General features: G+C 37.9%; 1 protein-coding gene across 13 annotated transcripts in view; it reads right to left on the bottom strand.

The window, feature by feature from the left end:
- Positions 1–9,104: 9,104 nt before the first annotated feature.
- Positions 9,105–27,458, bottom strand: part of SLC25A14 (solute carrier family 25 member 14) — a 132,187-nt gene continuing 113,833 nt past the window's right edge. For 12 of the 13 annotated variants that reach the window (XM_077145899.1, XM_077145897.1, XM_077145900.1 and 9 more), the window contains 4 exons: positions 26,325–26,449; positions 17,370–17,505; positions 10,353–10,433; positions 9,105–9,532 (listed from right to left, as the gene is read on the bottom strand). In XM_077145899.1, coding sequence (XP_077002014.1) covers positions 9,491–9,532; positions 10,353–10,433; positions 17,370–17,505; positions 26,325–26,449 — 384 coding nt within the window. In that variant the 3' untranslated portion in view covers positions 9,105–9,490. Of the gene's footprint in view, positions 9,533–10,352; positions 10,434–10,461; positions 11,086–17,369; positions 17,506–26,324; positions 26,450–27,458 lie in introns of those variants that run through there. The other variant, XM_077145892.1, reaches the window with a different exon arrangement.

Below are 27,458 nucleotides of genomic sequence, written 5' to 3' on the forward strand. Positions count from 1 at the left end.
AGGGAGGACCTTGGAGAAAACAGGAGGAAATACTACAGCAACCCATCTGGCCGGACAAAGTTGAAGATTGGTCTTCTGTTGATCTAACATTATTTATTTTGTAAAAGACTTTCTAGTGCAAGACACAACTGTCCAACTGTATATAGCTGCCATTTGGTTTTCTTTGTTTTGACTTTGTCCTTTGCTACCTGTGTTATGCCTCGGTATGGATTTGTTTATATAAATTCTGTTTGTATGAATTCATGTTAAACCTCAAATAAATGCTTCCTTATGTGATTGTTCTTCCATGTCAGGTACTAAATAGCTCTGTAAAAATGTAATTTTAAATAAGCAATAATGAAGGCATGGTTTATTTTGTAGAGAGTTTTGCTCCATAGAGAGGAACAGTGGTCCTTTATGAATAGCCCGTCAGTGTCATCCTGTTCCCCATTTTTGTAAATGTGTTCTGTGTTCTAGGCTTCCTCTCTCTGTTATCCTAGGCTCCCACCACGCTGTTGAGTAATGCCCTTTTCCCTCTATCTGAAGACACCGTCATGGTATTGTGATTGCATTTTCCAAAAAAAAAAAAAAAAAAAAAACAGCTTTTTAATAAGAAAACATTAGTAGGCCCCTTTATAAGTAAAAAGGATTTTGTATCGTTCCTATTTAGAAAGTCATTTGCTATGGTTTGCTTGTTCTTGGACTCAGAGTCAGTGATCTAGAAAAAACTTTAGCTAATGACAATATTATGTCAAAATGTCCAGATGTAGACACAGGGAAAGGGCACTGTAAAACTGTAGTACGAGGTATACCTAACTGAATTTAAAAGTATCAAAAGTAGTTAGCAAGTTTAAAGGATTTTGGCAGACAGGTATAAATTTATCCATTAAAAATGAAACAAAACTTGGTTACTCTGTAAGATACTTGAGTAGTGGCAAAGTAAAATTGTATTATGTTGGTATTATGCTATAGCCACGGATTTCTGGGTCAAGATGGCAGCTGAACAATGTGCACATTTTAGTTCGTCCTCCAGAACAACTACTAAATAACCAGAAACAGTACAAAACAGCTCCTGGGGCCACGTCAGTGACCAGACACACAGCGTACCCCAGTCTGGACCAGCTGGACCAGCTGCGAGCACCACCAACCCCGAACCGTGAGTTCCCAAAGCTGCAGCGACCAGCGCCCCTCCCCCACAGGCCGCTTCCCAGAGGGGAAAGGAAAGGACTTTACCAGCAGCAGGGACTGGGCACAATCAAACGCCAATTGTGGAACTAATTAACAAATTCTGACTACTAAAAATAGGCCCCCAGCTTAGGTGAACCTGATCAAAGCGGAGGTTGCTCATTTTTGCCCCGGCGCCAAGGGGGCAGGACTGACAGAAAAAGGTGAAAAAAAAAAAAGGAAACAGAGGTTTTTGTGGCTGTGTATCTACAAAGGCTTGACTGCCTCTGGATACAGCGGCAGGACTTTTCAGGCTGCAACTGCCCCAGGCATAGGCAGAAGTGAGCTCTTTTGGGGGCTTGTCTGGAGACTGTGCCTTCCCCAGGGGAGGGGTGAAGCCCAACTCAGGTGGAATCCCTCCATCAAGGAATTCAGACACCAGGGCTTGGTAATTTGAAGCCATTAAAACCAGCCTACAACCTCTCCTCTGTCTCCACCACGCCCCCAGCAGGGAGAGTCTGCCAAAATTAAAGGTACCGCATCATCTTATGCTGGTGGGACCTGCAGTCAGACAAGCGCCACACACAGGGCAGGATAAGAAAAACAGAGTCCAGAGACTTCACAGGAAAGTCTTTCAACCCGCTGGGTCTCACCCTCAGGGAAAACTGACACAGGTGACTCTTTCCTCCTGAAAGGAGGCCAGTTTGGTCTGGGAAAATCTGACTGGGGTATATAATATCTAAGTAGACCCTCCTAAGTGTGTGTGGGGGGGAAGGCACCACACAAGCAGGGCAAGAAACAAGAAAACAAGAACTAAAAAATTATCCTCTGTTAAACAAAACTTAAGCTAAAGGTCCTAAAGCTGAACAGAATGTCAAAGAACAGATAAGACAACAAATTCATCCAGCAAGAAAACCCTAGATAAAAGAAGTGAAAGCAATCTCCAGAATAAACTAATTAAGGTAATTAAATGCATAGATGCCAGCAAAAAATAACAAATCACACTAGGAAAATTGAAGATATGGCCCAGTCAAAGGAACAAACCAACAATTCAAGTGACATACAGGAGCCGAAACAATTAATTCAGAATGTACGAACAGACATGGAAAACCTCATCAAAAACCAAATCAATGAATTGAGGGAGGATATGCTATAGCCACCACTGAAATGAACAAAATGTTTTCTCTTTGGGCATTCTTAGGGAGCTGTAATGGAGTTAATTGCTCCTGTGGTTATGACTTAGAAAAAGTCATAGTAGTAAATCCCATCATTTTTAATGCAGTTGCATGAGCCTGAGTAGTTAAGCATTTCCATATTCAGCTATAGGAAGGAGTAGTGGAAAATAAATACTTTAAATTTTTGTGTATTAGTGCAAATCTTAGTGTAGCTGTTTATAACATTACAGCAATCTCTCGTCTTAGAAAACCTTTTGGGTAAATACAATCAAACTTGGAATTTTGTGTTCAGTATAGTTAATTGGTTTAGGGAAAAGTCTGTTTGCATGGTTGCACATTAGCTTGCTGGGATCATTAAGAAAAATACTGTTTACACAGATGCACACATGCAAACTAGTTGGTTTCACAAACAAGTATATATTTTTTATGTTGATGAACCTGTTATAAAAATTGAGTGCCTGCAACATTTCTTTTTTTCCAATCATGTTTGTATTTGCTGGGCTATTAAGATAAAATGTTCTGGGCCATGGTGGCTCAGCAGATAAGAGTGCTTGTCTGCCATGCCCAAGGACCTGGGTTTGATTCCCGGTGTCTGCCCATGTAAAAAAAAAAAACATTGGATTTAATTACCAAAAACTATTCTGAAAACACAGAAACAATAACAACAACATTGATTGTATTCCATACAAAACAATTTACGTAATAAAAAACAATCCTTTCCCTTAAAAAAAAAATTTTAAAAAAGATAAAATGTTCTTAGCCTTGTTTGTTCTTTTGTTATTTTTTGACCTTACACCTAAGCCAAGTACCAATGTTGGCTCTCACAAGGGATTCTCTGTTCTTTAAACATGGCAACCTTAGGGAACTGAAGGGGGTTTGTTTAATTTTAATTTGTATTATCAAAAACAGTAGGTGCAGTGTCTTTAGGGTAGTTAATCTTGTAAATTCAAATATATGACTAGGTGACAAGCTGACATTGAGATTGTCCTTTCCCTGATCAAGAGTGGTTAAAGGTTGTTTTTTTTTTTAAATAATAAGTATGAGGAAGTACTTTAGACTGACAAAGATAAAAAGGGACTGTGGGGTAGTAGAAAGAATGCTGGACAGGGATGAAACCTGATTAAGTATGTGCAAGTCCCAAATCTACCACAATATTGTGATGTGACTTTCGACAAATTTTCTTAGTTCTTCTGTATCCCACTTTGTCTATAACATAACGGGCGTGGATTTAAGTGGGTCTTAACCTTTTAGCGCTGTTCCCTTCCAGGTACCCTCCTGCTAGGGTTTATCCTCCTTTTAAAAAAAAGTTGATTATATTATCCCCTGTTTTAAAACTTCCTTCACCTGCCTGCTCCCTCCAGGATAAAATGGAACTTTTTAAAAGGGAAATAGAAGCCTTCATAACTTGGCCCTTCTAGGCACTCTTTCCTTATTTCCTTTCATTCTAGCCCACACTTCCTTACCAGTGCTTCTCAAAGTGTAGTCTAAGGACCAGATGCTTGTGACAAAAAGCAAATGCCTGACTTTGTCAAAAAGGTGAAGAGGCAGCCAACTCAATGGGAGAAAATATTTGGAAATTACACACTGGACAAAGGTTTGATATCCTGTATACATAAAGAAATCATTCAATTCAACAACAAAAGAACAAATGACCCAATTATAAAATGGGCAAAAGATATGAATAGGAATTTTTCTGAAGAGCAAAAACAGATGGCTCAAAAGCACACGAAGAGATGCTCATTTTCATTAGCTATAAGGGAAATGCAGATAAAGACTACAATGAGATACCATCTCACACCTATAAGAATGGCTGCTATTAAACAAACAGGAAATTATAAATGTTGGAAAGGATGTGGAGAAACTGGGATACTTACGCACTGCTGGTGGGAATGTATAATGGTGCAGCCACTATGGAAGACTGTTTGGCGGTTCCTTAGGAAACTAAATATCGGGTTGCCCTATGACCCAGCAATAGCACTACTTGGTATATACCCAGAAGAGCTGAAAGCAACAACTCAAACAGACATTTGCACACCGATGTTCATAGCAGCATTATTCACAATCACCAAAAGATGGAAACAAACCAAATGCCCATCAACAGACGAGTGGATCAACAAAATGTGGTATAAACATATGATGGAATATTATGCAGCAGGAAAACAAAATGATGTCCTGAAGCACATGACAAGATGGATGAGCCTTGAGGACATAATGCTGAACATAATTGGCCAGACACCAAAGGATAGATACTGTATGATTCCACTTTTATGACCAGCATAAAGGTATAATCAGAGGCTTGTAACACAGAATATAGGGGCTGAGAGATACATAGAAGCTAGAGATGGGTGAACCGTTAGCTAATGAGGTTGAACTCAATGTAAGGGAATAGATAGGAGCGAAAGTGATTCTCTAGTGGGTCTATAAGTAATATTACCATATTGAAGATGAACAAGATTGAAAGCAGTTGTATAGACCTACGTGTCCCACTGATTCACACTAGAAATATGAATTAGTTCTCATAAGAATTATTTCAAAGATATAGTTCTTATATGAAGAGTGTTTAAGTCCAGGGTACAGGGGGGGAAACTGCTATTGCATGCTATGAGCTATATTCAAAAGGAAACCATCAGCACTACCACAGCAACAGCAGAGGTAAATAATGGGGGGAGGGACAAGAGTTAGGAGGAGGTTTAGATTTCCTATTTGGTGAGGGCGTGTTTATTGGTTTTCTGTCTCTTGGGAACAATGAAATTATCTAAAATTGAGAATGTTGATGGACTGTGGACTATGGGCCTTCTACATTGATGCCCGATGAATGTGGGTGGCTGAAGGATGCACTGATGGAGAGGTAGATTGGAGAATGGTGGTATATACTTATGAACGAAGGTTGTGCTGCTACAAAAAGGAACAAAGTTGTGAGGCATGCAATGATGTGAATGATCATGTTGGACATTTGGTGAGACAAAATAAGCCAGAAACAAAAGAACAACAATGGCATGGTCACCTTTAGAAAATGCTTATAAGAAAACAGGGGCCTAGATTGTAAGCTTTTAGAGCAGACACATTAAGTCCGGAGTGGTGATTATTATTCCTGGATTTTGAGAGGCTGTGTTTATATGTAACACCTGATATTTAGAGACAAGAATGAAGCCAAACAGGTTGGGGTTAAAATAATTCAGAACATAGGGGTAAGGGAGACAGTGTCTATATTTTAGAACCACACATACTCTTTGAGACCAATAGAAGAAAGGTTTATTTGATCTGAAACAAATTTTCTGTAGTGCATAATCTAATTCAATCTATCTATATAGCTCATTTGAACAATTGAAACACAGGGAGCACAGAATAAGAAAGAGGTCCTTTAATCCTGTATACATTATTGTAATGCCTGGATACATCCTAGAGTATATTAAGCAGATAATCAAAAACTATTGGCAAAGTCCCCTGAGGGATGGGAGAAAGAATATGGAACTATTAAACCTTACCATCAGGGAATCCCCTGATACTGTGTCAAACTTTAGGGACACCCAAATCAATAGGCCATGCCCTCGATCATGAGGCTTACTCTTGTGAAGCTTATGTAGGTAGTGGAGAAGCTCCGACTACCTATAGGCATGCCTAAGAGTTACTTCTGGAGGAACTCTTTTGTTGCTCAGATATGGCCTCAGTTTCTCTAAGCCCAACTCTGCAAGTGAAATCATTGTGTCCCCCCTACGTGGTACAAGACATCCATGGGTGAAAGTCTCCCTGGCAACGTGAGAGATGACTCCCAGGGATGAATTCAGACCTGGCACTGTGGGATCAACAATTACATCCTGACCAAAAGGGGGAAGAGAAGTGTAATTAATCAAGTATCAGTGGCAGAGAGAGTTCAAACACAGCCAAGAGGCCACTCTGGGGGTTGCTCTTATGCAAGCAGTAGACCTTGCTACCTACCAACCCCCAACCGGGACCATTCCAGCCAATCATAAAGAATACCTAGGGCAATATATAAGATTCCACAAGGGTTCCATGCACTAGAGTAACTTTCCAGAAACCTACAACCTCCAGATGGGTCCCTGGTCCAGATAAATCCTGAAACCTACCCCAGCCACTCCAGAACATCAGACAGTTCAATCTCCCTACCCCGTATTAGTGACAGACCCTTCCAATATCAAAAATTTAGAATTGCCATAGCCCAAACACCCCTAAAGAGAGAGATGGAAAGATCAAAGGGGATGATGGAGTTATACAGAAAAGATAGGATTTAACAAATGAACATGAATGCTGAATCAATCATTAAATTGATACCTCTTTTAGTCTCCAGTATTTTAGAGCAGCTAGAAGTAAAAACCTAAAATTGTGAAATTATAACCCATGTCAAACTCTGAAATATGTTCTATAACTAATTGTGGTTCTGTGCTTTGAAACATAGCATTTTTGTATATATGTTATTTTTCACCCAAAAAATAGAAGGAAAAAAGTCAATTGTGATGATAAAAAAATATTTACCCTCTAGCTTCCTATATTCTGGAGCAGCTAGAAGGAAAAATCTGAGACGATGATATGGTAGCCCACGACAAACTCTGGGATTTGTCCTATAACTACTTGCTGAAGAGTGCTTTGAAAACTATTGCCTTTTTATTTCTTTGCATTGTATATATGCTATACTATACAATAAAAAAAGTCAAAAAAAAAAAAAAAAGCAAATGCCTTTGCATTAAATAGGGTCAGAATCCCAGAGAATGGGTTCCAAGAATCTATAGTTTCAGAAGATCCTCAGGTGATCCTGACACACTTAGTGTTTAAAAACCATTGCCCTACATTTCAGCCGCACTGAACTACCCCTCCCCCATTCTTCCAAAACACCTTGCCCTCTGTGCCAGTTTGTAAGGATTATGTACCCTAGAAAAGCCATGTTTTAATCCTGATCCATCTTGTGGGGGCAGCCATTTCTTTTAATTCTTATTCAGTACTGTAGGTTGGAAACTTGATTCGATTATCTCCACGGAGACGCGACTCAGCCATTTTGTGGGTATTAACCTTTGATTAGAGGGAGATGTGACTCCACCCACTCCAGGTGGCTCTTGATTAGTTTACTGGAATCCTTTAAAAGAGGAAACATTTTGACATTTTGGAAAAAGCTTCAGAGCCATGAGAACCACAAGTGCCACGTAGCCAGAGACCTTTAGAGATGAAGAAGGAATATGGCCCCAGGGAAGCTTCATGAAACAAGAAGCCTGGAGAGAAAGCCAGCTGACTTTACCACGCTCTCCATCTGCCTTTCCAGTTGAGAGAGAAACCCTGAACTTCATTGGCCTTTCTTGAGTGAAGGTAACCTCTTGGTGGTGTCTTAACTTGGACATTTTTATAGACTTGCTTTAATTTAGACATTTTCATGGCCTTAGAACTGTAAAGCTGCAACTTAAATTCTCCCCTTTTAAACACCATTCTGTTTCTGGTATATTGCATTCCGGCAGCTAGCAAACTAGAATACCCTCTTACAACTCTGAGCATTTGCATGTGAAATCCCCTGGCCTGAAATGTCCTTCCTTGGCCTTATCCACATGGTAACATTGACTCTTCCTTTGACTCAGCTCAAATATCACATATGCTGTTCTAGTTTGCTAGCTGACAGAATGCAATATACCAGAAACGGAACAACTTTTAAAAAGGGGAATTTAATAAGTTGTTAGTTTACAGTTCTAAGGCTGAGAAAATGTCCCAACTAAAACAAGTCTAGGGAAATGTCCAATCAAAGGCATCTAGGGAAAGATACCTTGATTCAAGAAGGCTGATGGCATTCAACGTTTCTCCTTCAGCTGGAAGGGTACACGGCGAACATGGCATCATCTGCTGGCTTTCTTATGGCTCTACACAAAGGAACTCTCTCCATAATGTTTCTTCTTTTAAAGGATTCCAGTAAGCAACTCCACCTTCAATTAGTAGAGACATGCCTCCATGGAAATCATCTAATCAAAAGTTACCAACCACAACTGGGTGGGTCACATCTCCATGGGAACAATCAAAATGCTCCCACCCAGCAATATTGAATGAGGATTAAAGGGCATGGCTTTTCTGGGGTTCACCACAGATTCAAAACGGTACATATGCTATGAAGCCTTTCCCAAATCCAACTAGGTAACTGGCTGCCACTCCTCTGGCCTTGTACAGTACTTTGTTCATTTTTCACTCAATAGTTGGTATCTACCATAATCATTTATTTACATATCTGTTTCTTCCACCATACGGTGAGTTTGAAAACAAACTATCCCTTACTCATTTTTATAGTCCCAGCATCTCAGACACAGTAGAAACAAAATAAATGCTTGTTAAACAAATGAATGAATGGATTAAGATGAAGAACCAAACTATTCATTCCACAAATATTTGAGTGCCTAAGCTGTGCCAGGCACTGCTCTAGTACAAGAAAGTAGCCAGAATTTTTGGCTGTAAGACATTTAGATGCCTAGGCATGAGGTTCTATTTTACGCTTTTCTCTTTTTTTGCATTTATTTGCAGAAACTTCCAAATGAGTCACTTGCCTGTTTATTCATGTTTAGCAAAGAACTACATGACGGATTTTTAGAGGTAAATGTCATTATGATAATGAATGGCCACAGTGAAGCATAATGCACTTTCTCTATTCTCATAAATGCATACTTTAAGAATCTAGGTACAAAGCCCCAAACTCTGCCTTATACATATTTCTCAATTTTATAGCCACCTTCTCTTTATCATGTTCTGCAGAATGTAACTTATAGAGTTGGCAAAGGAGCAGAGAATAAATGAAGACAAAGCCAGTGATTCTGCCAATAAATACTTTAATGAGAACTGAGGTCTGTAACATACATAGCTGTAACTGCCCTGGCCTATGCTTTCTGCTCTAGCCCAAGTCTGGGGCTAACCAACTATATTTAACCCACATTTGGAAAGAAGACCATTCTGAAAATCATTCATCTGTATCCATCTTCACAGAAGATACCAATCTGGGGCCAGAGTATTAATGTTAACGCTTCCTTTCAGGGAAAAGTTAACTTGGTAACGCAAACACATTAATATTTTTGAACCATCCTATTGTTCTTGGGGTTCAGTAAACACTTAAAACTTTGTCAAAATACATTAGAACACAGAGAAAAGAGAAGAGAAGAGTAGAAAGGTTGGCAGGGCTGGGCTCACATTTAACTCAGTCCTTAGATTTGAAGCCTCTTGAGCTGCTCATATGTAATAAAAAACTGAGAAGTAAGTCATGGAAGATCACTGGATTGATACCAAAAGCCAAACCCCAATCTAAAATTGTACCCTGCATTCTCTTAAATTGAGGTACTCGCTCTGTGCTCTCCTAAGATGCTTTTGCTTAAAAAGCCATTTTTTAAAACATCATCTATCAAATCAATCCTGCACTGAATACCCATCATGGCCCATTATGATTGCTGGCATTTAACAATATAAATAGATTAAAACAGTAATATACTTTAGAGTCTTCAGGAGCAAACTGGACATTTATATAAAAATAACCAAGAATATCACCAACAACAGATAATATGTAATCAAAGCAATTTTAAGGGGGGAGAAACTCTCTCAGTTTATAAACTACACAAGGGCAAGGAATGCATGTTTTATTACTTTTCAGCCCAGCAATGCTCACATCATGGTATACAGTACCTGATGCAAGTCTCTGAATACAGGAGGCGCTAACTAAAGGAAGGAGCCCTACTCTGTTCTTGATTCCCTTGCCTGATGATGTTTCCTGTCCTGTTATTATTTCTCAGTGATTCAGATCCTATAGAGGTAGGAAATAAGGACCACTTCAGCATGGACTTTCCTGTGGGCATGTTCTGTCATGCCTTCCAAACACTTCATAGCCCCCTTTAGTTTAGATTAGCCCCCATCTGAAAGCTGCTTCTCTAATTAATTCCATCCTCAATGGTCACCATTAGGACACTGAGTTTCTCACTCGCCTGAAGGTTCAATAATCAAATTTTCCTTTCCATGCCCTAGAATCACCTGGGAGCTTAAAGCATTTGCTTTCATTCGCATGTTCTAAAAGGATACAATGATGTTCCAAGGTCCGAGTCGAAGCCAGTTTGGCCAAAATCCTTTATAGAGTGCAAAGAAACCTTCATTATTCCACATCTGGGGGAAAGATATTAAAGAAAACTAGTGAGTTCCCCTTTCTCTTTAAAATTGTCACTTTTATTTTAGTGTTAATTCTCCACCCCCCTCCTTACCCCACCCACCATCACTCCTACCTCCATCCCAGCCATTTATGGCTCCATAAATGGCCTTTTTCTTAAAGACATACATTCTGAATGTATATAGTCTAAATCCAACCACCCATTCATTCCACAAATATTTACTGAGCATCTGTTATACTGAAGGCATTCTTTTTAAAATAGGAAATGCTTAATTTTGTTGTTATGATTTTAAGGCTTAAGGCATTTTTCTTGATGTCGGGAATGTTCTAATGAATAAGGCAGAGAAAGCATCTATGGTAATCAGCTTCCAAGATCATTCCTGATGATCCCTACTTCCAATTATTCATCCCCTTTGGTAGCCCCTCCCATAGTGTATCAGCACTGACCTGTGTGGCCAATAGAATACAGCAGTAGTACATGCATATCATTTTCAATGCTAGGTTATAAAGGATATTTTATACATAATAGGGCTTCTGCCTTGTTCTCTCTTGGATCAGCTGCTCTGGAGGAAGCCAGATGCCATGTCATGAGGAGAGGCCCACATGGTAAGAAACTGATGCACATGGTCCTACCTTCATGGAACCCAGAGTCTACTGGGGCAGATAGACATTAAAAGCAATTACAATAAAATGAAATAAATGCAAATAAAATATAGTCTATACATATAATGGAGTATTACTCAGCAATTAAAAGGAATGAAGCACTGATACATGTTACCACATGAATGAACCTTGAAAACACGGGGCTAAGTCAAAGAAGCCAGTCATGAAAGGCCACATATTGAATGATTCCATTTATAAGAGATGTCCAGAACAGGCAGATCTATAGAGAACAGAAGGTAGACTAGTGGTTGTCTAGGGCTTGGGGGGTGGTGATGAGGAATCACTTTTAATGGGTACAGGTTTCTTTTTTGGGGTGATAAAGATGTTCTAAACTTAGTGGCAATGGTTGCACAGCTCATGAATATACTAAGACCACTGAATTGTACATTTTATATGAGTGAGTTTATTATATATGAATTATTCCTCAATAAACATGTTTTTAAAAATATAACAAATGCTATGATAGAGTACGTACAAGAAAACGATGCACATATAACCTAGTCCAGTGGTCAGGGAAGGCCGCTGTGAAAAAAATCATGTTCAACCTGAGATCTGAAAAATGAGCAGAAGCTAGCCAAATGAAAGGTACACGAGGGACAGTGAGGGAGTAAGGGTGGCAGAGATAAGAATGAAGAACAAAATTGGGCTCAAATCAAATAGAGCCTTCAGGCAATGAGAAGCAGTAAAAGGTTTTAAGATGGGGGTGAAAGGATGAAATTTACACTTATTCTTGTCTATGTCAGGGATGAATGCATGATCCCCAATCACCAAAGAGTTTTGGGACTCTTAAAGATGAAATGCAAAATAAAAAAAAGATGGTGGGCAGGCAAAGGTGGCTCACTGGTAGTTCTTGCCTGCCATGCTGGTTTCCCAGTGCCTACTCACGTTAAAAAAAAAAAGATGGTATTATACATGGCAATATAGAGGAAACATTTTTTAAAGAACATTACCAGTCAGTAACTGAATGAGTAAATCAATGCCGTAAAAGAACTCTTTAGTGTTGTAAGAACAGGCACCTGGTTATTTATTTCAAAATTTCATCAACAAAGAGAATATAAATAATTCATACATATCTTAAATGTCCTATTTTAACTTAAAACATCTAAGTGCACATTAATTTGAAAATCTCCTGATAAAGACCTAAAGACTTCGGGGTAAACAGGTCTGCTGAATGAATTTCAGGTTATTTTTCCTGTATAAACCACACACCTCTATATATCCTCTATAATCTCCAATTTATTTTAACAAAGATAGAGAACCTAAAGATACTTGCAAAGTAATGCAAGTACAGAGTTTTGTAAATATTTAATTTTTCCCAATATTTTACAGTTGTCTCACTACTTTCAAAGCATTTCCTTAGCAACTCACCTTTACTACATCTTTCCACAGTAATCTTTTGGAAATATTTTTAGAATCTTGGGTATGTCATATATCTCTAAGCCTTCTTCTCTTTAAAACATCTGTATCCAATTTAGTTTTCATTGAAACATATTTTTTATCACATATATTTCATTGTTCTACATTAATATTTGAATAAATAATTATACTAATAAATAAAGCTGGCATTAAGTATGTTGACACCAAACATAAATGACTCTTGGATAAAAATTAAAATATACAAGAACTAGTGAGGTAGCCGTGAATGGGAAGAATCACCTGTTAGCTGTGAGAATTAAGTAAGGATGCTTTACAAGGAGAATGTTGGTTAATTTGAGCAGTTGGTTAAGTGAAGGATAGTTACAACAGTTTCTACTACAATTAATGATAAATGATTTTATAGCTACAGTAGCCATTACTGGAAGGCTCAGTAAGAATTCCACTACAAAGAGACAGTGCCAAGAAAGGTCATCTTGAGCTATCCAGCAGACAAGGAAGGGATTCAAGAGCCATTTGAGTAACAGAGAACATCTATTAAGGCTGTAATCAGAAACTCCTGCTAGACATAAGCACTCCTGAAAGTTTCTGTGACTGGAATCAAGTTAGCACCCTCAATCACTGAGATTGGATGCTGTGACCTACTATCCCTAGAAATTGTTAAGAACCTCTGGAAACTACTATTGCTGCTACTGGACACCACTGCTGAATGAACCAACTATCATAAGTGGTGCCAAAAAGCCACAATTATCCAAGAGGACTGCTACCAAAGGGAGTAGCCAACGGGTAGCAGAATGGTGGGATCTTGGAAAGCTGACCATCTTGGATTTGAATCCTGGCTCTGCCACATATCAACTAAGGGTTCTCAGAAGATTTATTAAACCTCTCTAAGCTGCAGTTTCTTATTTATAAAATGGGACTAATAAAATTACTCACAGGGTGGCTCTGAGGAATAGAAATAAAGTCAATAAATGGGGGTGTTTCTTCATGCAAGCAATAAAAAGTTACTACCAAAAAAAGTTATGTCCAATATGAAAATGTTTCTGTAGATACAACACAGCACAGTGGTTATAAGGACAAACTTTGGAATCAGACAGATGCTGGTTTGAATCCCAGAGCTTCCACTTATTAGCTGTGTAATCTTGGATAAGTTACTTAGCTGCTCTGAACCTATGCTTTCTCATTTATAAAATAATATCCACTCCATAGGATTGTTGAGAGAGTTAAAGAATATACATAGTGCCTGGGACATAACAAACATTCAGTAAATGCTACATATTACTGTATAATTAGTACCCTCTATTTCTTATTAATCAACCTTCTTGAAAGCATTTATACTTGTCTCCTTATCCTCATTACCTATGTGTTTGCCTATCTCTTCCTATTAGAATTTAGGTGGCATGAAGACAGAGTCCTTTCTGTTCACCAATGTATCCCCATCAACCTAGAACTATGCCTAGCACAAAAGACACTTAAATTTCTTTCATTGAATGAATGAACACACTCCTCAATCCACAGCGATCCAGCTTTTGCAAACACCAATCCATCTAATCTCCTTTAAAAAAGATTAAATCCAGCCAACACTTTTCAGTTCTTATTGTGCTAGACCTATTGTATTTGACATTAAATAACCACTTATGTCTCCATGACACTCATTACTCCCTTGGCTGCCATGATACTGATACTATTCTTTTCTAAGTTTCCTCATATCTTTTGAACTATTCCCTTTTAATATCTTTCCTGGGATCCTCACCTGTCCAGCCCTTAAAAAATTAGTATTCCCCGATGTTTTTCCTTGGTCCTGTAAAGGAAAATACAAATTAAAAATAAGAGGCTTACTTCTCCCTGTTGAAAATAAGGGAAGAGACTCCTTCCTCCCTTTCTTTTCTTTCAGTATTTACTTTAGGAAATTTGTAATTATAGATACTTTCTCTGTTCCTTTGAAATGTATGTCTTTTTAAAAGGTTAAATAAGCTTCTTTCAAAACTTATCATTCAAGAACATTTCCTCAAGAACCTGAGGCATTGCTGTGAAATGGAATCATCAAGGAACACAGCACCCCACTCTTCCAGTTTCCTGCAGAGACATGTATAATTTCAAGGGGTGGGTGGCTCCAAATTGCAAATCTACATATGGTCATAATGATATAAGAACTACCTAGACAGCATATATGTAATGGGTAGTGTCTGCTTAGCTACATAAAATGGGTAAGCTGTCTTTCTGTCTTTGCAATCTCTTTAGTGGATTCTGGATTAATACTTACTCAGTAATAAAATTGTTTTCTTTTTTGTCTACCTTTGTAGAGGGCTTTTCTGGGTTGGGAGAAGAATTTTGTTTCTAATTTTATTTCCCCAAGAGCCCACTGCTCTTCTTTCTACACCAATGATTTTCAAAAGGAAGGGTGTACACAGCAGAAACACAAGGAGGACTTTTGCCAAACTATATACTCCCCAGGGTCTGAGAATCACAGGGCCTCAGTGACTCGTTTTTTGTTTTTTTTTTTAACTTTTTATTGCAGTAACATACATACAACTTAAAATTTCCCATTTTAACTACTTTCAAGTATACAATTCAGTGGTATTAGTTACATTCACAATATTGGGCTACCATCACCAACATCTATTATCAAAACTTTTTCATCACCTCAAAGGGAAACTCTGTATCCTTTAAGTAATAACTCCCTGTCCTCCTAACCCCCATAACCTGTAATCTACTTTGTCTCTATGAATTTGCTTATTCTAGGTATTTCAATTAAATGAGATCATATAATATTCATCCTGTTGTGTCTGGCTTATTTCACTTAATATTATGCCTTCAGGGTTCATCCATTTTGTAGCATGTATCAGAACTTCATTCCTTTTAATGGCTGAATAATATTCTACCTCATTATTACCAAAAAGAGTTTTAAACTATTTTGATGTGCTAGGAAGGCAAAAAAGTTGTGGGCTCCTCTACAGGCTCTCTTTGATCAAATCTCTCCATAGTTATATACCATCTACACATCAGTGATTTGCCAGGCTCTTACCTATATCCCTGAAGTATCCCCTGGGTTAAGACTAGTATATCCAACTATATTCAGTGGATGTTCCTCATGCACATCAAGCTATGTCTCCAAAACCATAATGTCTCCCACAAAATCTGTTCCTGTTCCTGTGATGCTTCTGTCAATGACTGTCACCACTTAGTCATCAAAACCAACAACCTGAAAGTTATCTTTGAGGTTGATAAAGTTTACTTTATCAACTAAATTACTCTCAACTCTGTCCCTCTATGACCCCACTACATTCTTAAATTCAGACCCCCATTCCCTCTTGTTTAGATTACTGGGAGAGCTTTCTAATTAGCATCCCTCTCTCTAGGTCAGTGGTTTTCAAAGTGCAGTTCCCAGACTAACAACAAAAGTATTGCCTGGGAACTTAGAAATTCAAGTTCTCAGGTCCCACCCAGATCTACTGAATCAGAATCTCTAGAGATGGAGCCCAGCCATCTGCATTTTAAGAAGCCCTCTAGGTGACCTAGGCATGTTAAAGTTTTTAAGAGCCAATGCTCCTGGCTTGTCCTCTTAGAACTTGAATGAACACTGCAATTACCTGGGGAAACCTTAAAAATACTTATGCCTAGCAACACTGTTAAAGGGTTATTTTGGTCCTCAAACTTAAAAACTGGTTAATCAATTGAGTTTTAAGTTTTAGTTTAGTTTTTTTTTTTAAGGTACTGATGCCTGTGTCCTACCCAGGTTCTGAGACAATTGGTGTAAGGTAGACAAGGGAGAAGTAAAAGCTCCCCAGGTGATTCTAATGTGCACCCCAGGTTGAGAACCACAGTCTGAGATCCATTATCTACAAAGCCAGAGTGACCTTTTAAAATGCAAATCTGGCCTGATTAAAATCTTTCAATAGCTCCCTGTCAATTAAAAAAAGGTCCAAATACCTCTGCTCTGCAGAGCATATAATACCCTTTATAACCCAACTAACCCCTAGTTACTAACATGAGCAAGGCACCATAATGTTAGTTTGAATACAGATGGTCTGAATTTAAATCCCAGCTCTGCCACTTACCAGCTGTGAAACCTTGGGTAGTAACTTAATCTCTCAGTGCTTTAGTATCCATCTTTTAGGGAAATGGTGAGGATTAAATGTACTAATACATGTAAGTCTCTATAGGACAGTTCCTGACACACAGTAAAGTCCTAATGTAAGCTGTTATTATTTAAAGACTAACCATCTGCAGAAGCCTACCCCACACTCCTAAATTGGGTTAAAAATTTCCTCCGTAGCACCCTGAGTTTATCACTTACCAGACTGTATTGATTATGTTTATATACCTACAGTGCTATAACTTATCTGCACCTAGTAGAATGGTGCCTGGCATACGATAAATGGTTGTTAAATTAAACTAGTAACAGCAGAGAAACCATATGGAGATAGCACATTTTAGTCCTGAATTTGTTTTTTGTAGTAATAATATCAACAGTGATTACATAGTACATTTATGACATTCAGATTCCTACAACATAATATATAATAAACTTTCAAAGCCAAAATGTGGACTATAGCACAACCTTGACCTCAAAACAATTATCAGGCTTTCCATCACAGTCTCTGTGTTCTCTGAAGTTGGAAAATGCAGGCTATGTTGAGTCTTTTCTATCGATAATTCTACATGGTACTATTAATAAAAATATCCCACATCCTAAAATATTCACATTGAAATAATATTAAAGACACCGTGCATCAGCAGACTGCCAAGAAGAATAGCTTTTCTGCTTGGGAATGACTCTGAAAGGCTGCTAACAATTCTTCCCTCTTCAGAATGAAGCAACGAAGAATAAGAATTGAAAGAAGGTGTGGGATGTCAAAGACGACTAAAAATCTAACCCAAGTCCACAGTGTGCATACCTTTAAAATACCATCCAAAGTGCCCTTGTAGAGGTCCACGTGTCCCACGATCGCCCTCTGGTTCATCATGCGAGTTCGCACCACATCAACTGGATTCGAGGCCAGAGCCCCAGCCAAGCCGCATGTAAAACTGGAACTAAAGATGGAAACGTAAGAAAATAGATGCTGGGAGGCGGGGCCAAGATGGCAGCTTAGTAAGGTACGTGTGTCTTAGTTCCTCCTCCAGAGCAATTACTAGGTGAACAGAAACAGTGCAGAACAGCTCCCAGGGCCACGGCAGGGAATGGACACACAGCGTACCCCAGTCTGGACTGGCTAGTCTGACTGCGAGAATCGGCTGCGGTGAGATCCCCTATAGGCGCGCGACTCCCCGAGCAGTGGCAGCTGTGGCGGTTGGAGCTCCTCCCTCCCTCCTTCCCGGGCCGGCTGACAGTCTCGGAGAGGCAAGTTTCCCAAGCCGTGGCGGCCAGCGCCCCTCTTTTGCGGGCGGCTTCCTGGACCGGCTACGAGTCTCGAATCAGAGGGCTACCCAAGCTGCGATGGCCCTCCCCCGCGGGCGGCTTCCTGGTCCGGTGGCGAATTCCCCAGGCCGCGGCGGCCTGCGACCGACACCCCTCCAGGGAGAGGAGGGAATTTCTGACAGTGGCAGGGACTGGGTCCAACCAAACACCAATAGGGAAACTAATAAAGGAGCCACAGGGTCACCTCAAGCCGTGGCGGCTGACGCCCCCACCACACGCGGCCCCCCGAACCAACTGAGAGAATTCGATCGGAAATCCCCAGGCCGCAGAGATCGGTGACCGGGGGGATCCCTTCCAAACACGTGAGACAAACGTGTGCCACGAGCGCCACCTACTGGGCAGGATAAGAAAAACAGAACCCAGAGATTTCACAGAAAAATCTTACAACCTTGTTGGGTCCGACACCCAGGGAAATCTGACTAAATGCCCAGACGCCAGCAGCAGAAGATAACGGTCCACGCTCAGAAGATTGAGAATATGGCCCAGTCAAAGGAACAAAGCAATAGTTCAAATGAGATACAAGAGCTGAGACAACTAATGCTGAATATACAAACAGAAATGGAAAACCTCTTCATAAAGGAAATCGATAAATTGAGGGAGGACATGAAGAAGACATGGGCTGAACAAAAAGAAGAAATAGAAAAACTGAAAAAAAAAATCACAGAACTTATGGAAGTGAAGGATAAAGTAGAAAAGATGGAAAAAACAATGGATACCTACAATGATAGATTTAAAGAGACAGAAGATAGAATTAGTGATTTGGAGGATGGAACATCTGAATTCCAAAAAGAAACAGAAACTATCGGGAAAAGAATGGAAAAATTTGAACAGGGTATCAGGGAACTCAAGGACAATATGAACCACACAAATATACGTGTTGTGGGTGTCCCAGAAGGAGAAGAGAAGGGAAAAGGAGGAGAAAAACTAATGGAAGAAATTATCACTGAAAATTTCCCAACTCTTATGAAAGACCTAAAATTACAGATCCAAGAAGTGCAGCGCACCTCAAAGAGATTAGGCCCAAATAGGTGTTCTCCAAGACACTTACTAGTTAGAATGTCAGAGGTCAAAGAGAAAGAGAGGATCTTGAAAGCAGCAAGAGAAAAACAATCCATCACATACAAGGGAAACCCAATAAGACTATGTGTAGATTTCTCAGCAGAAACCATGGAAGTTAGAAGACAGTGGGATGATATATTTAAATTACTAAAAGAGAAAAACTGCCAACCAAGACTCCTATATCCAGCAAAATTGTTCTTCAAAAATGAGGGAGAAATTAAAACATTCTCAGACAAAAAGTCACTGAGAGAATTTGTGACCAAGAGACCAGCTCTGCAAGAAATACTAAAGGGAGCACTAGAGTCAGATACGAAAAGACAGAAGAGAGAGGTATGGAGAAGAGTGTAGAAAGAAGGAAAATCAGATATGATATATATAATACAAAAGGCAAAATGTTAGAGGAAAATATTATCCAAACAGTAATAACACTAAATGTTAATGGACTGAATTCCCCAATCAAAAGACATAGACTGGCAGAATGGATTAAAAAACAGGATCCTTCTATATGCTGTCTACAGGAAACACATCTTAGACCCAAAGATAAACATAGGTTGAAAGTGAAAGGTTGGGAAAAGATAATTCATGCAAATAACAACCACAAAAGAGCAGGAGTGGCTATACTAATATCCAACAAATTAGACTTCAAATGTAAAACAGTTAAAAGAGACAAAGAAGGACACTATCTACTAATAAAAGGAACAATTAAACAAGAAGACATAACAATCATAAATATTTACGCACCGAACCAGAATGCCCCAAAATACGTGAGGAATACACTGCAAACACTGAAAAGGGAAATAGACTCATATACCATAATAGTTGGAGACTTCAATTCACCACTCTCATCAATGGACAGAACATCTAGACAGAGGATCAATAAAGAAATAGAGAATCTGAATATTACTATAAATGAGCTAGACTTAACAGACATTTATAGGACATTACATCCCACAACAGCAGGATACACCTTTTTCTCAAGTGCTCACGGATCATTCTCAAAGATAGACCATATGCTGGGTCACAAAGCAAGTCTTAACAAATTTAAAAAGATTGAAATCATACACAACACTTTCTCAGATCATAAAGGAATGAAGTTGGAAATCAATAATAGGCGGAGTGCCAGAAAATTCACAAATACATGGAGGCTCAACAACACACTCTTAAACAACAAGTGGGTCAAAGAAGAAATTACAAGAGAAATTAGTAAATACCTAGAGACAAATGAAAATGAAAACACAACATATCAAAACTTATGGGATGCAGCAAAGGCAGTGCTAAGAGGGAAATTTATTGCCCTAAATGCCTTTATCAGAAAAGAAAAAAAGGCAAAAATGTAGGAATTAACTGTCCACTTGGAAGAACTGGAGAAAGAACAGCAAACTAATCCCAAAGCAAGCAAAAGGAAAGAAATAACAAAGATTAGAGCAGAAATAAATGAAATTGAAAACATGAAAACAATAGAGAAAATCAATAAGACCAGAAGTTGGTTCTATGAGAAAATCAATAAGATTGATGGGCCCTTAACAAGAGTGACAAAAAGAGGAAGAGAGAGGATGTAAATAAATAAGATCAGAAATGGAAGAGGAGACATAACTACTGACCCCACAGTAATAAAGGAGGTAATAACAGGATAATATGAACAACTTTACGCCAATAAATACAACAATTTAGATGAAATGGACGGGTTCCTTGAAAGACATGAACAACCAACTTTGACTCAAGAACAAATAGATGAACTCAACAAACCAATCACAAGTAAAGAAATTGAATTAGTCATTCAAAAGCTTCCTAAAAAGAAAAGTCCAGGACCAGACGGCTTCACATGTGAATTCTATCAAACATTCCAGGAATAATTAGTACCAACTCTCCTCAAACTCTTCAAAAAAATCGAAGTGGAGGGAAAACTACCTAATTCATTTTACGAAGCCAACATCACCCTCATACCAAAACCAGGCAAAGATATTACAAAAAAAGAAAACTACAGACCAATCTCTCTAATGAATATAGATGCAAAAATCCTCAATAAAATTCTAGCAAATCGTATCCAACAACTCATTAAAAGAATTAAACATCATGACCAAGTAGGATTCATCCCAGGTATGCAAGGATGGTTCAACATAAGAAAATCAATTAATGTAATACACCATATCAACAAATTAAAGCAGAAAAATCACATGATCATCTCAATTGATGCAGAGAAGGCATTTGACAAGATTCAACATCCTTTCCTGTTGAAAACACTTCAAAAGATAGGAATACAAGGGAACTTCCTTAAAATGATAGAGGGAATATATGAAAAACCCACAGCTAATATCATCCTCAATGGGGAAAAATTGAAAACTTTCCCCCTAAGATCAGGAACAAGACAAGGATGTCCACTATCACCACTATTATTCAACATTGTGTTGGAGGTTCTAGCCAGAGCAATTAGACAAGAAAAACAAATACAAGGCATCAAAATTGGAAAGGAAGAAGTAAAACTATCACTGTTTGCAGACGATATGATACTATACGTCGAAAACCCGGAAAAATCCATAACAAAACTACTAGAGCTAATAAATGAGTACAGCAAAGTAGCAGTTACAAGATCAACATTCAAAAATCTGTAGTATTTCTATACACTAGCAATGAATAAGCTGAGGGGGAAATCAAGAAACGAATCCCATTTACAATTGCAACTAAAAGAATAAAATACCTAGGAATAAATTTAACTAAAGAGACAAAAAACCTATATAAAGAAAACTACAAAAAACTGCTAAAAGAAATCACAGAACACCTAAATAGATGGAAGGGCATACCGTGTTCATGGATTGGAAGACTAAATATAGTTAAGATGTCAATCCTACCTAAATTGATTTACAGATTCAATGCAATACCAATCAAAATCCCAACAACTTATTTTTCAGAAATAGAAAAACCAATAAGCAAATTTATCTGGAAGGTCAGGGTGCCCCAAATTGCTAAAAACATCTTGAGGAAAAAAAACGAAGCTGGAGGTCTCACGCTGCCTGACTTTAAGGCATATTATGAAGCCACAGTGGTCAAAACAGCATGGTATTGGCATAAAGATAGATATATCGACCAATGGAATCGAATAGAGTGCTCAGATATAGACCCTCTCATCTATGGACATTTGATCTTTGATAAGGCAGTCAAGCCAACTCACCTGGGACAGAGCAGTCTCTTCAATAAATGGTGCCTAGAGAACTGGATATCCATATGCAAAAGAATGAAAGAAGACCCATATCTCACACCCTACACAAAAGTTAACTCAAAATGGATCAACGATCTAAACATTAGGTCTAAGACCATAAAACAGTTAGAGGAAAATGTAGGGAGATATCTTATGAATCTTACAATTGGAGGCGGTTTTATGGACCTTAAACCTAAAGCAAGAGCACTGAAGAAGGAAATAAATAAATGGGAGCTCCTCAAAATTAAACACTTTTGTGCATCAAAGAACTTCATCAAGAAAGTAGAAAGACAGCCTACACAATGGGAGACAATATTTGGAAATGACATATCAGATAAAGGTCTAGTATCCAGAATTTATAAAGAGATTGTTCAACTCAACAACAAAAAGACAGCCAACCCAATTACAAAATGGGAAAAAGACTTGAACAGACACCTCTCAGAAGAGGAAATACGGATGGCCAAGAGGCACATGAAGAGATGCTCAATGTCCCTGGCCATTAGAGAAATGCAAATCAAAACCACAATGAGATATCATCTCACACCCACCAGAATGGCCATTATCAACAAAACAGAAAATGACAAGTGCTGGAGAGGATGCGGAGAAAGAGGCACACTTATCCACTGTTGGTGGGAATGTCAAAGGGTGCAACCACTGTGGAAGGCAGTTTGGCGGTTCCTCAAAAAGCTGAATATAGAATTGCCATACGACCCAGCAATACCATTGCTAGGTATCTACTCAAAGGACTTAAGGGCAAAGACACAAACGGACATTTGCACACCAATGTTTATAGCAGCATTATTTACAATTGCAAAGAGATGGAAACAGCCAAAATCTCCATCAACAGAAGAGTGGCTAAACAAACTGTGGTATATACATACGATGGAATATTATGCAGCTTTAAGACAAGATAAACTTATGAACCATGTAATAACATGGATGGACCTAGAGAATATTATGCTGAGTGAATCCAGCCAAAAACTAAAGGACAAATACTGTATGGTCCCACTGATGTGAACGGACATTCGAGAATAAACTTGAAATATGTCATTGGTAACAGAGTTCAGCAGGAGTTAGAAACAGGGTAAGACAATGGGTAATTGAAGCTGAAGGGATACAGACTGTGCAACAGGACTAGATACAAAAACTCAAAAATGGACAGCACAATAATACCTAATTGTAAATTAATCATGTTAAAACACTGAATGAAGCTGCATCTGAGCTATAGGTTTTTGTTTTGTTTTGTGTTGTTTTGTTTTGATTTTACTATTATTACTTTTATTTTTTTCTCTATATTAACATTCTATATCTTTTTCGGTTATGTTGCTAGTTCTTCTAAACCAATGCAAATGTACTAAGAAATGATGATCATGCAGCTATGTGATGATGTTAAGAATTAATGATTGCATGTGTAGAATGGTATGATCTCTAAATGTTGGGTTAATTTCTTTTTTTCCGTTAATTAAAAAAAAAAACAAAAGAGAGAAGGGATAATTGGAGATGAAGGGATACAGACTGTACAACGGGACTGGATATAAAAACTCAGAAATGGACAGCACAATACTACCCAATTGTAATGCAATTATGTTAAAACACTGAATGAAGCTGCATGTGAGGTATAGGTTTTTTGTTTTTGTTTTTTTTGTTTTTTTTTCTTTCTATTATTGTTTTAATTCTTATTCTGTTGTCTTTTTATTTCTTTTTCTAAATCGATGCAAATGTACTAAGAAATGATGAATATGCAACTATGTGATGTTATTAAGAATTACTGATTGTACATGTAGATTGGAATGATTTCTAATTGTTTTGTTAATTCTTTTTTTAATTAATAAAAAAAAATCAAAAAAAAAAAGACAGCCAACCCAATTACAAAATGGGCAAAAGACTTGAACAGACACCTATCAGAAGAGGAAATACAAATGGCCAAAAGGCACATGAAGAGATGCTCAATGTCCCTGGCCATTAGAGAAATGCAAATCAAAACCACAATGAGATATCATCTCACACCCACCAGAATGGCCATTATCAACAAAACAGAAAATGACAAGTGCTGGAGAGGATGCGGTGAAAGAGGCACACTTATCCACTGTTGGTGGGAATGTCAAATGGTGCAACCACTGTGGAAGGCAGTTTGGCGGTTCCTCAAAAAGCTGAATATAGAATTGCCATATGACCCAGCAATACCATTGCTGGGAATCTACTCAAAGGAATTAAGGGCAAAAACTCAAACGGACATTTGCACACCAATGTTTATAGCAGCGTTATTTTACAATTGCAAAGAGATGGAAACAGGCAAAATGTCCATCAACAGACAAGTGGCTAAACAAACTGTGGTATATACATACGATGGAATATTATGCAGCTTTAAGACAGGATAAACTTATGAAGCATGCAATAACATGGATGGACCTAGAGAACATTATGCTGAGTGAGTCTAGCCAAAAACTAAAAGACAAATACTGTATGGTCCCAATGATGTGAATCGACATTCGAGAATAAACTTGGAATATGTCATTGGTAACAGAGTTCAGCAGGAGTTAGAAACAGGGTAATATAATGGGTAATTGGAGCTGATGGGATACAGACTGTGCAACAGGACTAGATACAAAAACTCAAAAATGGACAGCACAATAATACCTAATTGTAAAGTAACCATGTTAAAACCCTGAATGAAGCTGCATCCGAGCTATAGGTTTTTGTTTTGTTTTGTTTTGTTTTTACTATTATTACTTTTATTTTTTTCTCTATATTAACATTCTATATCTTTTTCGGTTGTGTTGCTAGTTCTTCTAAACCGATGCAAATGTACTAAGAAACGATGATCATGCATCTATGTGATGATGTTAAGAATTACTGATTGCATATGTAGAATGGTATGATTTCTAAATGTTGGGTTAATTTCTTTTTTTCCATTAATTAATAAAAAAAAAAAAGTTTCATACACTAAATTTGCTTTCCTGGAACCTAAAGTTTCCAGAGGATTCCTAGGCCAGATAAATCCTGAAACCCAGAGGGATCAGCCTCTCCTAGATTATCAACTAATAACATTTCTCTATCCTTTAACAATAGATACCCCTTCTCAACATGGAAAAGTCAGAACGTGCATTGCTCAAAGATCCCTATAGACTGGGAGAAGGATCAAAAGAGAAGGCGGAGTTATAACAGAGAAAAAAGGATTTAACAAATGAGTATGAATGCTGAATCATTTTATTGATATTTCTTTTAGCCTCCAGTATTTTAGAGCATCTAGAAGGAAAAATCTGAAACAGTGGAACAGTAATTCATAACAAACTCTGAAATCTGTTCTGTAACTACTTGCTGAAGTGTATTATAAAAATTACTGCTTTTTTCCTTTTCTTTGTATATATATTTCACAATAAAAAGCATTTTAAAATTGAAAAAAAATTAAAAAAATAAAAAAAAAAGAAAATAGATGCCTCCGCTTCCACCCCTGCCCACTTAAATAGAAATTAGACCAAACATAAATGCACAATAACTTGGACCCATCAGATAACACCTGCCACTTGCTCTTTCATTACAATCTAAAAAGAAAATGTTTTTTAAAGAGACACCATTCAAAAGTTGCACCCTTCACTTTTCCATCTGAAATTCAGACAGACTTGTTTTAAAGGGCACTCACTCTTTATAAGCCTAACAAGATCCCTAAGCAGGCAGTGTCACATAGCATCTACTAGTTACATACATTTTTCGAACTACAGCATCATATGCCAAATGCATTTGAGTAGCAAACTACCATAAAGGTTGCAAGATGAAGAAAATGTAGGATGTTAGCAACACAGTCTTCAGCCAAAGTACTATGGTTTACTTTCACAGGCCCTGTAAAATTTCACCATTTTTTTCTGATTTCCTTTGAGAAAAGTTTATTTTCTGATCCAAAATTAGGCCAAGGAAAATAAAAGAGATGGTTATTAGATATAGAGGCTATGTATGATGGGTGGGCTGCTGTATTAGACATTGCCCCTAAGTACCCAAGTGCCCAAACCATCTGAGCACTTTGTGAGATGCGCATTTATCAGAAGGCGTGAAGTTCTGGTAATGGGAGAGACAAGGGTACTTAGGCCATCGATTTCCAGTTACCAACTTCATATGAGGACTTTAATGAAAGGATTTTTGTGCTCAAAATGCTGTAAACGTAGAATGGGGACCACCTAGCATACTTACATGAAGTGGGTTAAAATTGTGTCTCCCATCAGCCCTGACAATATTAAGTGCTTTTTGGTAATATCATAGACGGGAAGTTCTACTCCTACAACGATGGCAGCACGCTGAGCAGTTGGAACCACACCCTACAAAACACAAGTGACATTAGACACCAATAAAATACACAGGTACTGACATAGTCTGAATGTGCAAAACATAGGTTGGGGGTTGAAAATGCCAGAAAAATCCAAGTCTGAAGTACAGAGATCACACTTTCAAATCAACTACTGATACTGGAACACTTTTATTTCCCAATTAACTTATACCAAAAATAAAATCATGGATATGACACACAAAGCACAAGTGACAAAATTAAAAAATAGATCAATCATCAAAATTAAAATCTTAAGTGCTTCAAAGGACACGATCAAGACAGTGAAGATTATCCATGGAATGGGAGAAAATATTTGCAAATCTTATATCTGATAATGGGCCAGTAGCCAAAATATATAAAGAACGCTTATAATAGAAGAATCAAAAGAAAACCCAATTAAAAAATGGACAAAAGAGTTGAATAGACATTTCACCAAAGAAGATATACAAATGACCAAAAAGCACATGAAAAGAAGCTCAATATCATTAACTATCAGGGAAATGCAAATCAAAACCACAATTAAATACCACTTCACACCCACTATAATGGCTACAATTAAAAAAATTAACAATAACAAGTGTTGGCAAGGTTGTGAAGAAATTGGAACCCTCATACATTGCTGGTGGGAAAATAATCTGGCAGTTCCTCAAATGGTTACCATATGACCCATAAATTCCATTCTTCAGTATATACCCAAGAGAAAAGAAAACATATGTCCAAACAAAAATTTGTGCATATTCATAGCAGCATTATTCAACACCACAATATTCCAATTACAGCTCTCACTGCAACACATGGTTGCTAGGCCACTAAAAGTCATGTTTTTAAAGAATATTAATGACACAAAAAAATATTTATAATGTTAAATAAGGCAAGACATAAAATTATATATAGTGTTATTCTAACTTTACATACACATATATACATATACACACATATATACACCTACAATTTTTTTTTAATTAGAGGGAAATACATACAAATTCCTTGTCTGCATATTC

The sequence above is a fragment of the Tamandua tetradactyla genome, chromosome X (assembly GCF_023851605.1).
Source record: "Tamandua tetradactyla isolate mTamTet1 chromosome X, mTamTet1.pri, whole genome shotgun sequence".
Lineage (NCBI taxonomy): Eukaryota > Metazoa > Chordata > Mammalia > Pilosa > Myrmecophagidae > Tamandua > Tamandua tetradactyla.